Raw genomic sequence first — 12,038 nt, 5'->3', positions numbered from 1 at the left:
TCACCTTTCAGCATGACAATGACCTAAAGCTTAGAGCCAAGACAACTCGGGAGTGGCTTTGGGACACGTCCCTGAATGGCCCACCGAAAGCCCAGACTTAAACTCCATAGAACACCTAAGGGGAGACCTGAAGATGTCAAATTACAGGCGCTGCACATCCAATCGAATGGAGCTTGAGAGGGTCAGGATTCAGGCGTGCAAAGCTTGTAGAGACTTACCCAAGAAGACTCAAGGCTGGAACTGAAAACGGGCTTCTACTAAGAACTGAATGTAGAAAGCGAAAGGGTCTCAATACACTCTGAATCCTCCATCTGTTTCTTGGGGGGCAGAGCAAGACAAGACTGGGCTCAGAGATACAGTATATGGAGGTCCTAAAATTAACAATTTGAGAATGTAAAGTTGGGGGGGGGGGGGGGGGGAGATTACTTATAGTAACGACTGTTTACAAGACTGTCCCAGAAAAATTTGCTCTTCAAGAGTACCATTTCAAAAAAATATGTAGGAATTTGGCTGTGTCAGCAGTTTTTATTTATTTATTGCTTTTAAAATTTCTCTAAAGAAAAAAAATATATAAAAATGCACCTATTTCCGGAATTTATATGTAAAATCTATACTTCTCAATTTAAACCACCACTCAAGCATGTGTTTTATGATGATGGTATTATTCTATTTAGTTTACCTTTTTTCCTACTAAAAGACAGCACCGTAACATAAACGTGTCATTTACATAATACAATTGATTGAAAAAACTAATCAAAATCACAATATCCTGTGAAATTGATAACATTATAGTTCTCTTAAATAGGCATATTTACCCACAATTCCTATTTACCGTTTGTCCTGTATGCAAATATTGCTATCTGACTATCCAAACAATGCACGAGATTTCCAGCCAGAGATGGACTACGGAGAACTGCTTCAGTGTGCCCAGAGTGAATCTCCTAAATGGTGCTGAGCAACAGAGGTCGACATTCGCCAAGTTTCAATGGAAGCACTTTTGGGAGATGGTGATAGTTCAATCAGCCTTTAACAATGTTGTCAAGAGTCCTGTTGCTATTTTGATCATTTACTTTTATTTCGCCATGTCTTTGTCTTCATGTTAGTTTGAGGATTATTATTATTCTCATCATCAACATCATTTTTGTTGTTGTTCGTGTTATTGTTGGACAGTCTAGGTCGTCAGACGTTAAGATCGAACATCGCTAGTATGCGAAAATAATATAAAATAATATAAACGGACATTCGCTTTGAGTCCGAGTGATCGTTCTAGCGGACCACCTAAATTCGCCTAAATGGTAGAGCCGGCCTTGCAGTGCTGGACTCTTGATACTGCAGTAGTTGCCGCCGGGACCCTTTCATAAAAGAACATCCATCAGAAATCGGATTGGACTAATCTAATTATTTATGGAATTTCCTGTTCCACTAAAGTTAATTGTGTCGCACTTTTCTGGGCCCAATACGTGACACCGAGCCTACCTACTCGGCCGTCGGAGAGTGAGGCTTTAACAGAGATTAGACGCAGAAGTGTGCATTTTCGTCAAAGTGATTGGCGGGGAGGAGGAGGAGCTTAACCACTCAGCTTCGCGACCTGCGCAGATCCGCGCCCACAAGAACGCGTGCGACGAGAAGAGAAAGTTTGCAGCAGCACCTTTGTGACGTCATTGTTCTCGCAGACGATGACGCCGAGCTTCGCTTCACTTTGCAGGCGGACCCCGGCGGCTCGTCCAAGTTCTCTGCTCGCAGCCTACTTCGCACCTTTAAACTAGCACAAGGGAGGTCACGGACCGCAGCAGGCGGGTGTGCCGCCGCCGGATTGAGCTCGTCTGGGACTCTGCCTTCTATTCCATCCTTTCTTTTTTTTTCGTTGGGCAATGTAAGGAAGGAAGGGCGCCCTTTCAGTTTCCATTCCCTCAGCAGGTAACACGACAGGCAGCCGACGGAGAAACAAAGAAGCGGCACTCCGAGTCGGGAGGAAAAAGAGAGGCCGTTAGACAAAAAAGAGCGAAGAGGCGAGGCGGCGCGGCTGAGAGCAAGGACATGGGGAACTGCCTGTCGTCGCAGACCTCGGACGACATCTCCCTGCTGCACGAGTCTCAGTCGGACAGGGCGAGCTATGGAGACGGGACGGACCCGTACAACGAGCCACCGCCGCCATATCAGGTAAGCGAGAGCGACGAAGGGAGAGAGGGAAAGAAAGAGCGCGCGAGAGAGAGAGTGAGGCCGCTCCATCGCTTTTGACGAAAGGGACGAGACGTCATTTTTCTTTGCTTTGTGTTCCCCGGTAGTGAGCGCGCTTTGTCGGATTCCGCGACACCGCCAGCGCCGGGCCTCTCGGGCATCTCCGCCCTCATGCCAGGCTGGCTTTCTTCCGAAACTTTTTATTCCGAAACTTCCACTCACTTCGCACCCAAGGGCCGGGACCGCTCGCTCTTTGTCTTCTCTCACAGAGCCGACACAATGTGGCTGCTGGTCGCTGCGTGTTGCCGTCTTGTCCGTCTCTGGGAGGGGCGCCGTTGGCAGACACGGCTGGGCGCTTGTCTGGTGAGACCCAGCTGGGCTTTGTCTGCCGGGGGAGTAAGTGACCTCTGCACCTAGCGGGACTGCGCTTCACGACGCCCCCATGATTGGCCACTTTGGTTCGGTGTTAGTAACGCCCAGGCAGGGTCAGTTGATGGCCAGCCTGGATTGAGCCCCATGGCTGGACACTTTGCATAGACTCCCTCTATTCGGCACCATATGGTCAGGGTCGGCACAGTGCATCGTGTGTGAGGATTTCCACCATCTCGGTGGGCATTTTTGTGTTTTGGCTTGGTGTTTTATTTGTTAAAAAGGTCCTCCTGCCCTGCGGACCCAGTAGGACACTTTGTGTGGGTTTGCCTCTGACAAGAGTTTAGCCCATTAATCCCTCCTGGCCGCTTTAGGCCGTTGGTCAGTGAGCTGACTGTTTTGTTTTTCAGTTTGGAATGAACGCCACCGCTTACTCTCAGCTGGGCATCTTTTATTAGGAAAACCGTGCCAATTGAGAACCAGCTGGCCTGCTAATCTCTCTCTGTAATTCTGTGGAACTGGGAGTAGTGCAGTTGCTTAGACCCCGGCTGAACCTTTTGTCTGCCTCTGAAAGGAGACGTACCTAAACAGTTCCAGATGGGTGCTTTTTCACAGTTTAACTATAAACCTTATTTGAGAAGTCCTTCCATTGAGACTTTTTTTCCCCTGAATGGAGCACTGCCAGCTGGCCACTTTACTTGTCTGCTGTGAGTGCCACCTCTTAGAGCTCTTTAGGTACTTTTTCTTGGAAAGCCCATTAACAGTGAAACCCAACTGGCCCCCGCGTTCTCAATGTCGGTCTTTCAGAAAGAGGAGTGTATGACCTCGGGTTAGACGTTTTCATCTGTTGTCTGGTTTTCTGAGGTGAGTCCTGCTTGTCACATTAACTTGGCCATTTTGTCTTCGGTCTGTCTCAAAAATAATGTCACTAGTTTCATCCATTTTGGTATGTTGTTTTGGACGGAGATCCGTACATTAAATGCAGCTCACTAAAGAATATACAGTGGCATGCAAAAGTTTGGGCCCCCTTGCTTCCAATGCTAAGTGAGCAGAAGATAAGCTGATCACCACAAGGCCTAAAGTTCACAATGACACATTTAATATTTTAAGCGAGATTACATGTTTAAAATACTAAAAACATGGAAGAGGGCCTGAAGGAAAAGTTAGGGCACCTGATATGGTGCTTGCTGGAGTATGTGAATTTCCCCTTGGGATTAATAAAGTATCTGTCTATCTAGTAAGACCCCCTTTGGCGAGTATCACAGCTTTTCAACACTTTTTATAGCCAGCTTAGAGTCTTTCAGTTCTTACTTGGGGTATTTTCCATTCATCCTTGCAAAAATCTTCCAATCCTGCAAGATTCTGGGCCATCTGGCATGTACTGCCCTTTTGAGATCTCTCCACAGATTTGTTAATGATGTTTAGGTTGGGCGGTCTGTGATGGCCGTGGCAAAACCATTATTTGCGCCTCTTGAGGTACTCCATTGTAGATTTGGAGGGTTGTTTCGGATTGTTATCTTGTTGTAGGACCCCATCCTCTTTTTAACTTCATCGTTTTGACAGAGGGTGTGATGTTTGCTTCCAGAATGTGCTGGTACTTATTTGAAGCCATTCTTCCTTGTACCAGTGACATGTTCCCTGTGCCACTGGCTGCAACCCAAGCCCTAAGCCAGTTGGTCCATCGCCATGCTACATAGTTGGAGACGTGTCCCCTCCGGTATTCAACCCCCTCTTTATCTCCAAGCACACCTTTGGACATTGTGGCCAAAATCAGTCCACAGGACTTGTTTCCAAAATACCTCAGGCTTGTTTAGATGTTAATTTGCTAAATTTTGTGGTGAGGTCACTGACTCTACCATGAAGGTTATATTTGTTGAGGCGCACAGTAGAACAGTGGACCACCACTCCAGAGTGGGCTGAATCTTCCCGAAGGTCTTTTTCAAATTGGGGGTTTTATTTGCCTTTCTAGCAATCCAATCAGCAGTTCTTTCAGAAAAGATTTTTTGGTCTTCCAGACCTCATCTTGACCTCCACCATTCCTGTTAATTGCCTTTGCTTAATAACTTCATGAACTGAGGAGACAGCGACCTGAATATGCTTTGCTATCTTCTTGTCGCCACCTCCTGCTTTGTGAGCAGCAGTTGTTTCATTTTTAAGAGAGCCAGGTTTCTGCTTAGTGGAGCCCATGGCTGCTGATTGTTGGGATGGTTGGAGGAGTCCCAAGAATTTATACAGCTTTGCCATTTGTTTCACCGGGCTTTTCCTAGTGATGACTGTGAACAAGTCGTAGCCCTGATGAGCTAATGAAGGTCTGAGCACTCAAATATCTTGGGCTTCCTTTTTCACTGTACAATGTGTACAGAACAAAAACAATAAACTAATCTTATATAAAATGCAGAAAAGAAATGTCGTGTTTAACTTGATGCCTTTTGGTGATCACTTTGTCTTCTGCTAACTTAGCAGAATTATTCACAGTATTAGACATTTTAAGTCAGTGTGCCCAAACTTTTACTTGCCACTGTATATATTTTTGAAAAAAAAACCTCTCATTACTTGTGTCACATTATAAAGTCATCTAGTTGAATACATAAAATGTGCATTTTTCCCTAAAATATCATTAAATCAGTTTCTTTGGTATGGGGTTGCATGGCCTGCTGGTACAGGAAAACACAATTATTTTAAATGGTGCAGTATCAGCAGTTTGCTACTTTCAGTCCCTGAAGTAAATGGCAGGTTTAAAAATACCTTGAGCTCAGCAGCTCCTTCTCCCAGTCGTCTTCGACAGGCTGGAGACTCCAGAGGACACCCCTCAAAGACCTCCAACGTCCCCTGTTGTTTGACATGCAGGGATGTGTGTGTGTATGTGTGAGACTGTGTGCCGTGGCTGGAGCGAGACTTGTCTTAATCTGTTGTTTGCTCCGGTGCCCTTACTGAAGTCTAAAACCTGATTTCGACACCCAACGTCAAAATTTTAGTGCTGATCCAACTCTACTCGGGTAAAATGAAAATGGCCTGCAAGCAGTAAGCCTTTCACATGGGGTCTTGCTCTTGAAATGAAGACCCACGTCTCCTCTGATACATTGGGCAAGAGTCCTATCTTCAATTAATAAAAGGGTGAAGTATACAGTCAAACTAAAAAGTATTTGAGCCTCTAGGAATTATAATAATAATAATTCATTACATTTATTTAGCGCTTTTCTCAGTACTGAAAGTGCTATCCACACAGGGAGGAACCGGGAAGCGAACCCAATTCTCTCTATTTGTCTAATTCCCATATAAAACCTGGTCGTGTCTTCATGTCAGTCACAATAATGAACAAATACAGTCTCCTATAACTAAAGACACACAGATTTTTCAGAGATTTTTTGACCATATTGAATAAATCATTCAAACTGTGAAACTGAAGGTTGGAAAAAGGAAGTGAACCCGAAGGTAATGACTTTTTAAAAAAGCTCATTGCAGTCCAAATTTAGCACTCCTGGAGTCCATTTAATGAAACAAGTTCAGAGGTGCGGCCTACAATGACTTTGATTGATCAAAAACATTATAAAGTTTGAGCTTTTGACAAGAAGCATACCCAGATGGGAATCATTCCTCGCACAAAAGAGCTGTCTGAAGAGCTATGATCAAGAATTGTTATAATAATTACTAATAATTTTTTGCATTTATATAGCGCTTTCCTCAGTACTCAAAGCGCTCAGCAATTGCAGGTTAAGGGCCTTCGTTGCTCAAGGGCCCAACAGAGCAGAGTCCCTATTGGCATTTACGGGATTCGAACCGGCGACCTTCTGATTGCCAGTGCAGATCCCTAGCCTCAGAGCCACCACTCTGTTGAGAATTGTTCATCTACTTAAGGCTGGAAAGGGTTATAAAGTCATCTCAAAGATTTGAGATATTCCTCAGTCTACTGTTCGGCAAGATGTCTATAAATGGAGACAGTTTGGTATTGTGGCTACTCTGTCTAGAAGTAGGCGCCCTGCCAAGATGACCCAAAGAGCACAACGCAAAGTCAGCAATGAGGTAAAGAAGAACCCTAGAGTGACCGCAAAGGACTTGAAGAAGTCATTAGAACTGGCTAACATCTCTGTTCATGGGTCAACTATACACAAAACATTGAACAAGAAAGGAGTCCATGGCAGGACACCAAGAAGGAAGTAACTGCTTTCAAAAAAGAACATTGCTGAACGCCTGAAGTTTGCAAAAGAGCACTTGGACACTCCACAACGGTACTGGGAAAGTTGTTTTGTGGAGTGATGAAACCAAAATTGAACTATTTGGGAGGAACAAGAAGAACTTCATTTGGCGTAAAAAGGGCACTGCATATCAACATCAACACATCATCTCTACACTACAGTATAGTGGAGGGAGCATCAGGATTTGGGCCTGCTTTGCTGCATCAGGGCCTGGATAGCTTGCTATCATTGAGGGGAAAATGAATTCACAAATTTATCAACAAATTCTCCAGGATAATGTGGGGGTGTCTCTCCGTCAACTTAAGCTCAGAAGAGGCTGGGTGACGCAACAGGACAATGACCCCAAACACCGCAGCAAATCCACAGCACAAACTCGGGCTTGTGGAGTGGCCCAGTCAGAGCCCAGATCTCAATCCAATGACTTGAAGAGAGCCATACACAGAAGACGACCAAAGAATATGGAAGAGTTGAGGCAGTTCTGCAGGGAAGAATGGGCTCAAAATCCCCCCGCACGATGTGCAGGTCTGATCTGCAGTTACAGGAAGCACCTGCTTGAGGTCATTGATGCCAAAGGAGGTCAACCAGTTATTAAATCCCAAGGTTCGCTTACTTCTTCCACTACCACTGTGAACGTTGAATAAGTTTGTAAAATAAAGACATGAAAGGGTAGAATTTTTTTTGTGTGTCATTGGCTTAAGCTCATTGTGTAGATCAGGACCTGTGACTTAGATGAAGATCAGATCACTTTTTATGACCAATTGATGCTGTAAACCAGATAATTCCAAAGGGTCCACATACTTTTTACTTTGACTGTATCTTTAAATTCTTAAGTTGTTAATCTAAGCATAATTTTCTTATTTATCAGTTATGGATTAAACAATAGCTCCTTTCACGTACGAAATGTAGGAAATTCCCAGTTTAATCATCCTGGGGATTTTATGAAGTGTGTTCATTCATGCATACAAGTATAACACTGTTGTTTTTAAAGGTTCAAGCTTGAAAATCCGGGGGTGGGACGAATCATGAAAAGTGCACAAAAGGTTTTAGGCCACTGACATAGAAGTTGTTTTTTGGGTTTTGCCTAAATGAAAATGAGCTTGTAGGCAGCAGCTGAGTTTTATTTTATAGACATCCAATTTTCTACATTGTACTATGGTAAAAGATGCATTTTCAGATATAACCAATACATGGAAAAACTGAAAAATGTCAGAGTCAAGAAGGACCTGAAGATCTGATGCAGTGCTTCCACAGCCGACTACTGTAAAGCCCTTTATCCAACAGAAGAGCATGTCATGCCACCCAGTTCAGTGCCATCTTTGTCTGACGATCTCTCAATGTCTGATGAAAAATGCACAAACCTTGCATACTTTTCCAGCACCTATTTTTTTAAAAAAGTCCGCATCAAAGATTTAAGTCTTGAATGACGGATTCACTTGTGTCAGCGTCTGTGCATGTTACCTGCGGCCTTGTTGTACACTTAACCTGGCTTTTTTCACACCTACCCAGACCTGGTGTATAATTTTAGGTTTGTCACGGGGAAACAGTTTGGGGCTCCATCCACCCTGCTTTGTTTTTAAACCAGCAAGATGTCTGTCCAGACTAGCATTTCCACAACGTTGATGAAAGTATCTTCATCTGCACTGTCAGGGGTCAACATCTGTCACCTGACTCCATTTTAGTCCACGTGACCCCTAGTAGGACATAAACTGGGATTAATAAAGTATCTATCTATCTATCTAAACTGAGGATGAGGATGGGCACAGTGGTGAGTGCGAGAACAACCGAGTCCACATAAAGTGCAGTGGAGGTAAAATAAAGGCCATAAATAATCCATTATAAAAATCAGTGGAAGTTAAAATAAAATGAGCAAAACATATTTTAAATGGCCATTTTGAAGCATCCCAAGACATTGTGTTAGTCTTCCCTGCAAGTCTCTCGTGACTCACTGTCTCTTCCCAGCTCACCTCAGTGGGTCCACATCAGCTGTGGTCTCCTTAAAGGGCTGAGGCACATCTTGCCAGCTCTCTGTCTTCCCATTCTCTCTCCTAGCACTCCCTGGATCCTTGGGAGGGTCCATCCGAGTCTCTGCTTGGGGACATCCCTCATACTGCCATCAGCTACACTCCCTACAGGGCCCTGACCATGCCGCCTCAGATTCTCTACCTCTCTCACTTGCTCTCCTGCTTTGGCCATGGCATTTCAGTTTCAACACTTGTCCTCTGAACTGTTCTCATTCTGCCCCCTCTACTGCTCAGGCTGTTCTCTTTAAACGTTTGGGCACTTAGGTGTCCACTTTAATTACACACTCCCGGGGCATTGGAAAGGCATTTGGCTGGACCACGAGTATCTGCATGTGAATGTACAATCAACCGGTCACCTCATCTAGCACAGGAGACATTGTGGTACGATGTCACTTAGCTGTCACCCTGCTCTCTGTGATTAACTGCACTGTTGTTCTCTTTTTTGCCCCCTGTCCTCTGTTAAAATTTGCATAGCCACACATTTCACTTCGTGACACGACCAAAACTGCATGTCATGTAAACATTCGCCTACACTGGGCGTGCTGCACAAGGTGTTTCAAGAATCCTTGAAGGGATGGTAACATTAACCGGCAACGGGATTTAAATCGAAACTGTAGTGACCGGTAATTTTTTTGCCTTTTACGTACCCTTGCAGCAGTCAAACTGTACAAAACACAATTTAGATGATTACAGGTAAACAACGCAACAAAAGCACCATGCTAGAAAGCAGTGCCCATTGTGTTGGTGTATGTTTTTCTTCCGTGAAGGGTGTCCAGTTAGGGAATGAGACGCTGTAATGGGCAGGATCCAGTGAAAGAAGAGCCCCGTAGTAAGCAAAAATTGGATTGTGGTCAGACTTTGTATTTTTTGCCCGTCCACTTCACAATGTCGAGGCTATGGTTTTAGAAGTGTACGCCCCATAGAGAGTCTTCTCTAAAATCTTGTTTGTTGTCAGAGGGTGGTGTGGACAAAAAGCAGAAACGGAGATTAATGACTGTGTTTTTAAATGAACATGTAGTGGCGAGGACAGGGCCTAAGCCCGCTTTCAGTGGCATTATGCCTCTGTCTTTGTGGACTCATGTCATTCACTCAGAATAATGGAGATAGAAACCAAAAAATAAATTAATACGGTCACTTATTGTAACTCTAGTGACTGGCTACCCTACCTTTGCTCCATTGATGGCACACAAACATACAAAACACTGGCATAGCAACCAAATTGTTTTCCTTAAATAATATCGAATTTGGGGACTTGAAGTTGTAATTTTTTGAAGTTTTCTGTCCCTGCACGCTTCATGAGAGAAGGAAGTGCATTTCTTTCACCACCTCCCTGTGCCTTTTGGACTGGCATCTCATTCTGATTTTCACTCTGCTTGTAAGGCTTTAGGGGTGCTTTATCAGTTTGTTTGTTGGGGGTGTCTTCTACAGTTAGGTCCATAAATATTTGGACAGAGACAACTTTTTTCTAATTTTGGTTCTGTACATTACCACAATGAATTTGAAATGAAACAACTCCGATGCAGTTGAAGTGCAGACTTTCAGCTTTAATTCAGTGGGGTGAACAAAACGATTGCATAAAAATGTGAGGCAACCAAAGCATTTTTTTTTTTAACACAATCCCTTCATTTCAGGGGCTCAAAAGTAATTGGACAATTAACTCAAAGGCTATTTCATGGGCAGGTGTGGGCAAGTCCGTCGTTATGTCATTATCAATTAAGCAGATAAAAGGCCTGGAGTTGAGTTGAGGTGTGGTGCTTGCATGTGGAAGATTTTACTGTGAACAGACAACATGCAGGTGAAAGAAGCCATCCTTAAGCTGTGAAAACAGAAAAAACCCATCCGAGAAATTGCTACAATATTACGAGTGGCAAAATCTACAGTTTGGTCCATCCTGAGAAAGAAAGCAAGTACTGGTGAACTCAGCAACACAAAAAGACCTGGACGTCCATGGAAGACAACAGTGGTGGATGATCGCAGAATCATTTCCATGGTGAAGAGAAACCCCTTCACAACAGCCAACCAAGTGAACAACACTCTCCAGGGGGTAGGCGGGCGTATCGATATCCAAGTCTACCATAAAGAGAAGACTGCATGAAAGTAAATACTGAGGGTGCACTGCAAGGTGCAAGCCACTCATAAGCCTCAAGAATAGAAAGTCTAGATTGGACTTTGCTAAAGAACATCTAAAAAAGCCAGCACAGTTCTGGACAAACATTCTTTGGACAGATGAAACCAAGATCAACCTCTACCAGAATGATGGCAAGAAAAATGTATGGAGAAGGTGTGGAACAGCTCATTATCCAAAGCATCCCACATCATCTGTACAACACGGTGGAGGGAGGCAGTGTGATGGCTTGGGCGAGCATGGTTGCCAGTGGCACTGGGACACTAGTGTTTACTGATGATGTGACACAGGACAGAAGCAGCCGAATGAATTCTGAGGTGTTCAGAGACATACTGTCTGCTCAAATCCAGCTAAATACAGCAGTCAAATTGATTCATGATACAGATGGACAATGACCCAAAACATACAGCCAAAGCAACCCAGGAGTTTATTAAAGCAAAGAAGTGGAAAATTCTTGAATGGCCAAGTCAGTCACCTGATCTTAACCCAACTGAGCAGGCATTTCACTTGTTGAAGACTAAACTTCAGACAGACAGGCCCACAAACAAACAGCAACTGAAAGCCGCTGCAGTAAAGGCCTGGCAGAGCATTCAAAAGGAGGAAACCCAACATCTGGTGATGTCCATGAGTTCAAGACTTCAGGCTGTCATTGCCAGCAAAGGGTTTTCAACCAAGTATTCGAAATGAACATTTGATTTCCAGTTATTTAATTTGTCCAATTACTTTTGAGCCCCTGAAATGAAGGGATTGTGTTCACAAAATGCTTTAGTTGCCTCACATTTTTATGCAATCGTTTTGTTCACCCCACTGAATTAAAGCTGAAAGTCTGCACTTCAACTGCATCGGAGTTGTTTCATTTCAAATTCATTGTGGTAATGTACAGAACCAAAATGAGAAAAATTGTCTGTCCAAATATTTATGGACCTAACTGTAACTCCATATTTATGTCTGGTGCACAGAATGGCATCTACTTGGGTGTTTTAACTGTAGAGGAGCCGTGCCAGTTTGACAGAGAGACAGAGAGTGCCGGCTGGTCTGATCTTGATGGGTTGTCTCGTAGGAAGAGTGCATCAAGCGGGTCCTTCAAATGGATGGACGCCTTTCATCTGGGGGGAGCTGGTGATGTGTTGTCGAGCTCTCATTAGGCCTAGC

The 12,038-nt window shown here is 44.1% G+C and overlaps 1 protein-coding gene across 1 annotated transcript in view; it reads left to right on the top strand.

The window, feature by feature from the left end:
* Positions 1–1,620: 1,620 nt before the first annotated feature.
* rnf11b (ring finger protein 11b) overlaps positions 1,621–12,038 on the top strand; it is a 45,702-nt gene continuing 35,284 nt past the window's right edge. Inside the window, exon 1 of the mRNA XM_028812457.2 lies at positions 1,621–2,160. Coding sequence (XP_028668290.1) covers positions 2,038–2,160 — 123 coding nt within the window. The 5' untranslated portion in view covers positions 1,621–2,037. The remainder of the gene's footprint in view (positions 2,161–12,038) is intronic.

Source organism: Erpetoichthys calabaricus, chromosome 10, assembly GCF_900747795.2.
Source record: "Erpetoichthys calabaricus chromosome 10, fErpCal1.3, whole genome shotgun sequence".
Lineage (NCBI taxonomy): Eukaryota > Metazoa > Chordata > Cladistia > Polypteriformes > Polypteridae > Erpetoichthys > Erpetoichthys calabaricus.
This window is presented reverse-complemented; position numbering and strand designations above follow the sequence as displayed.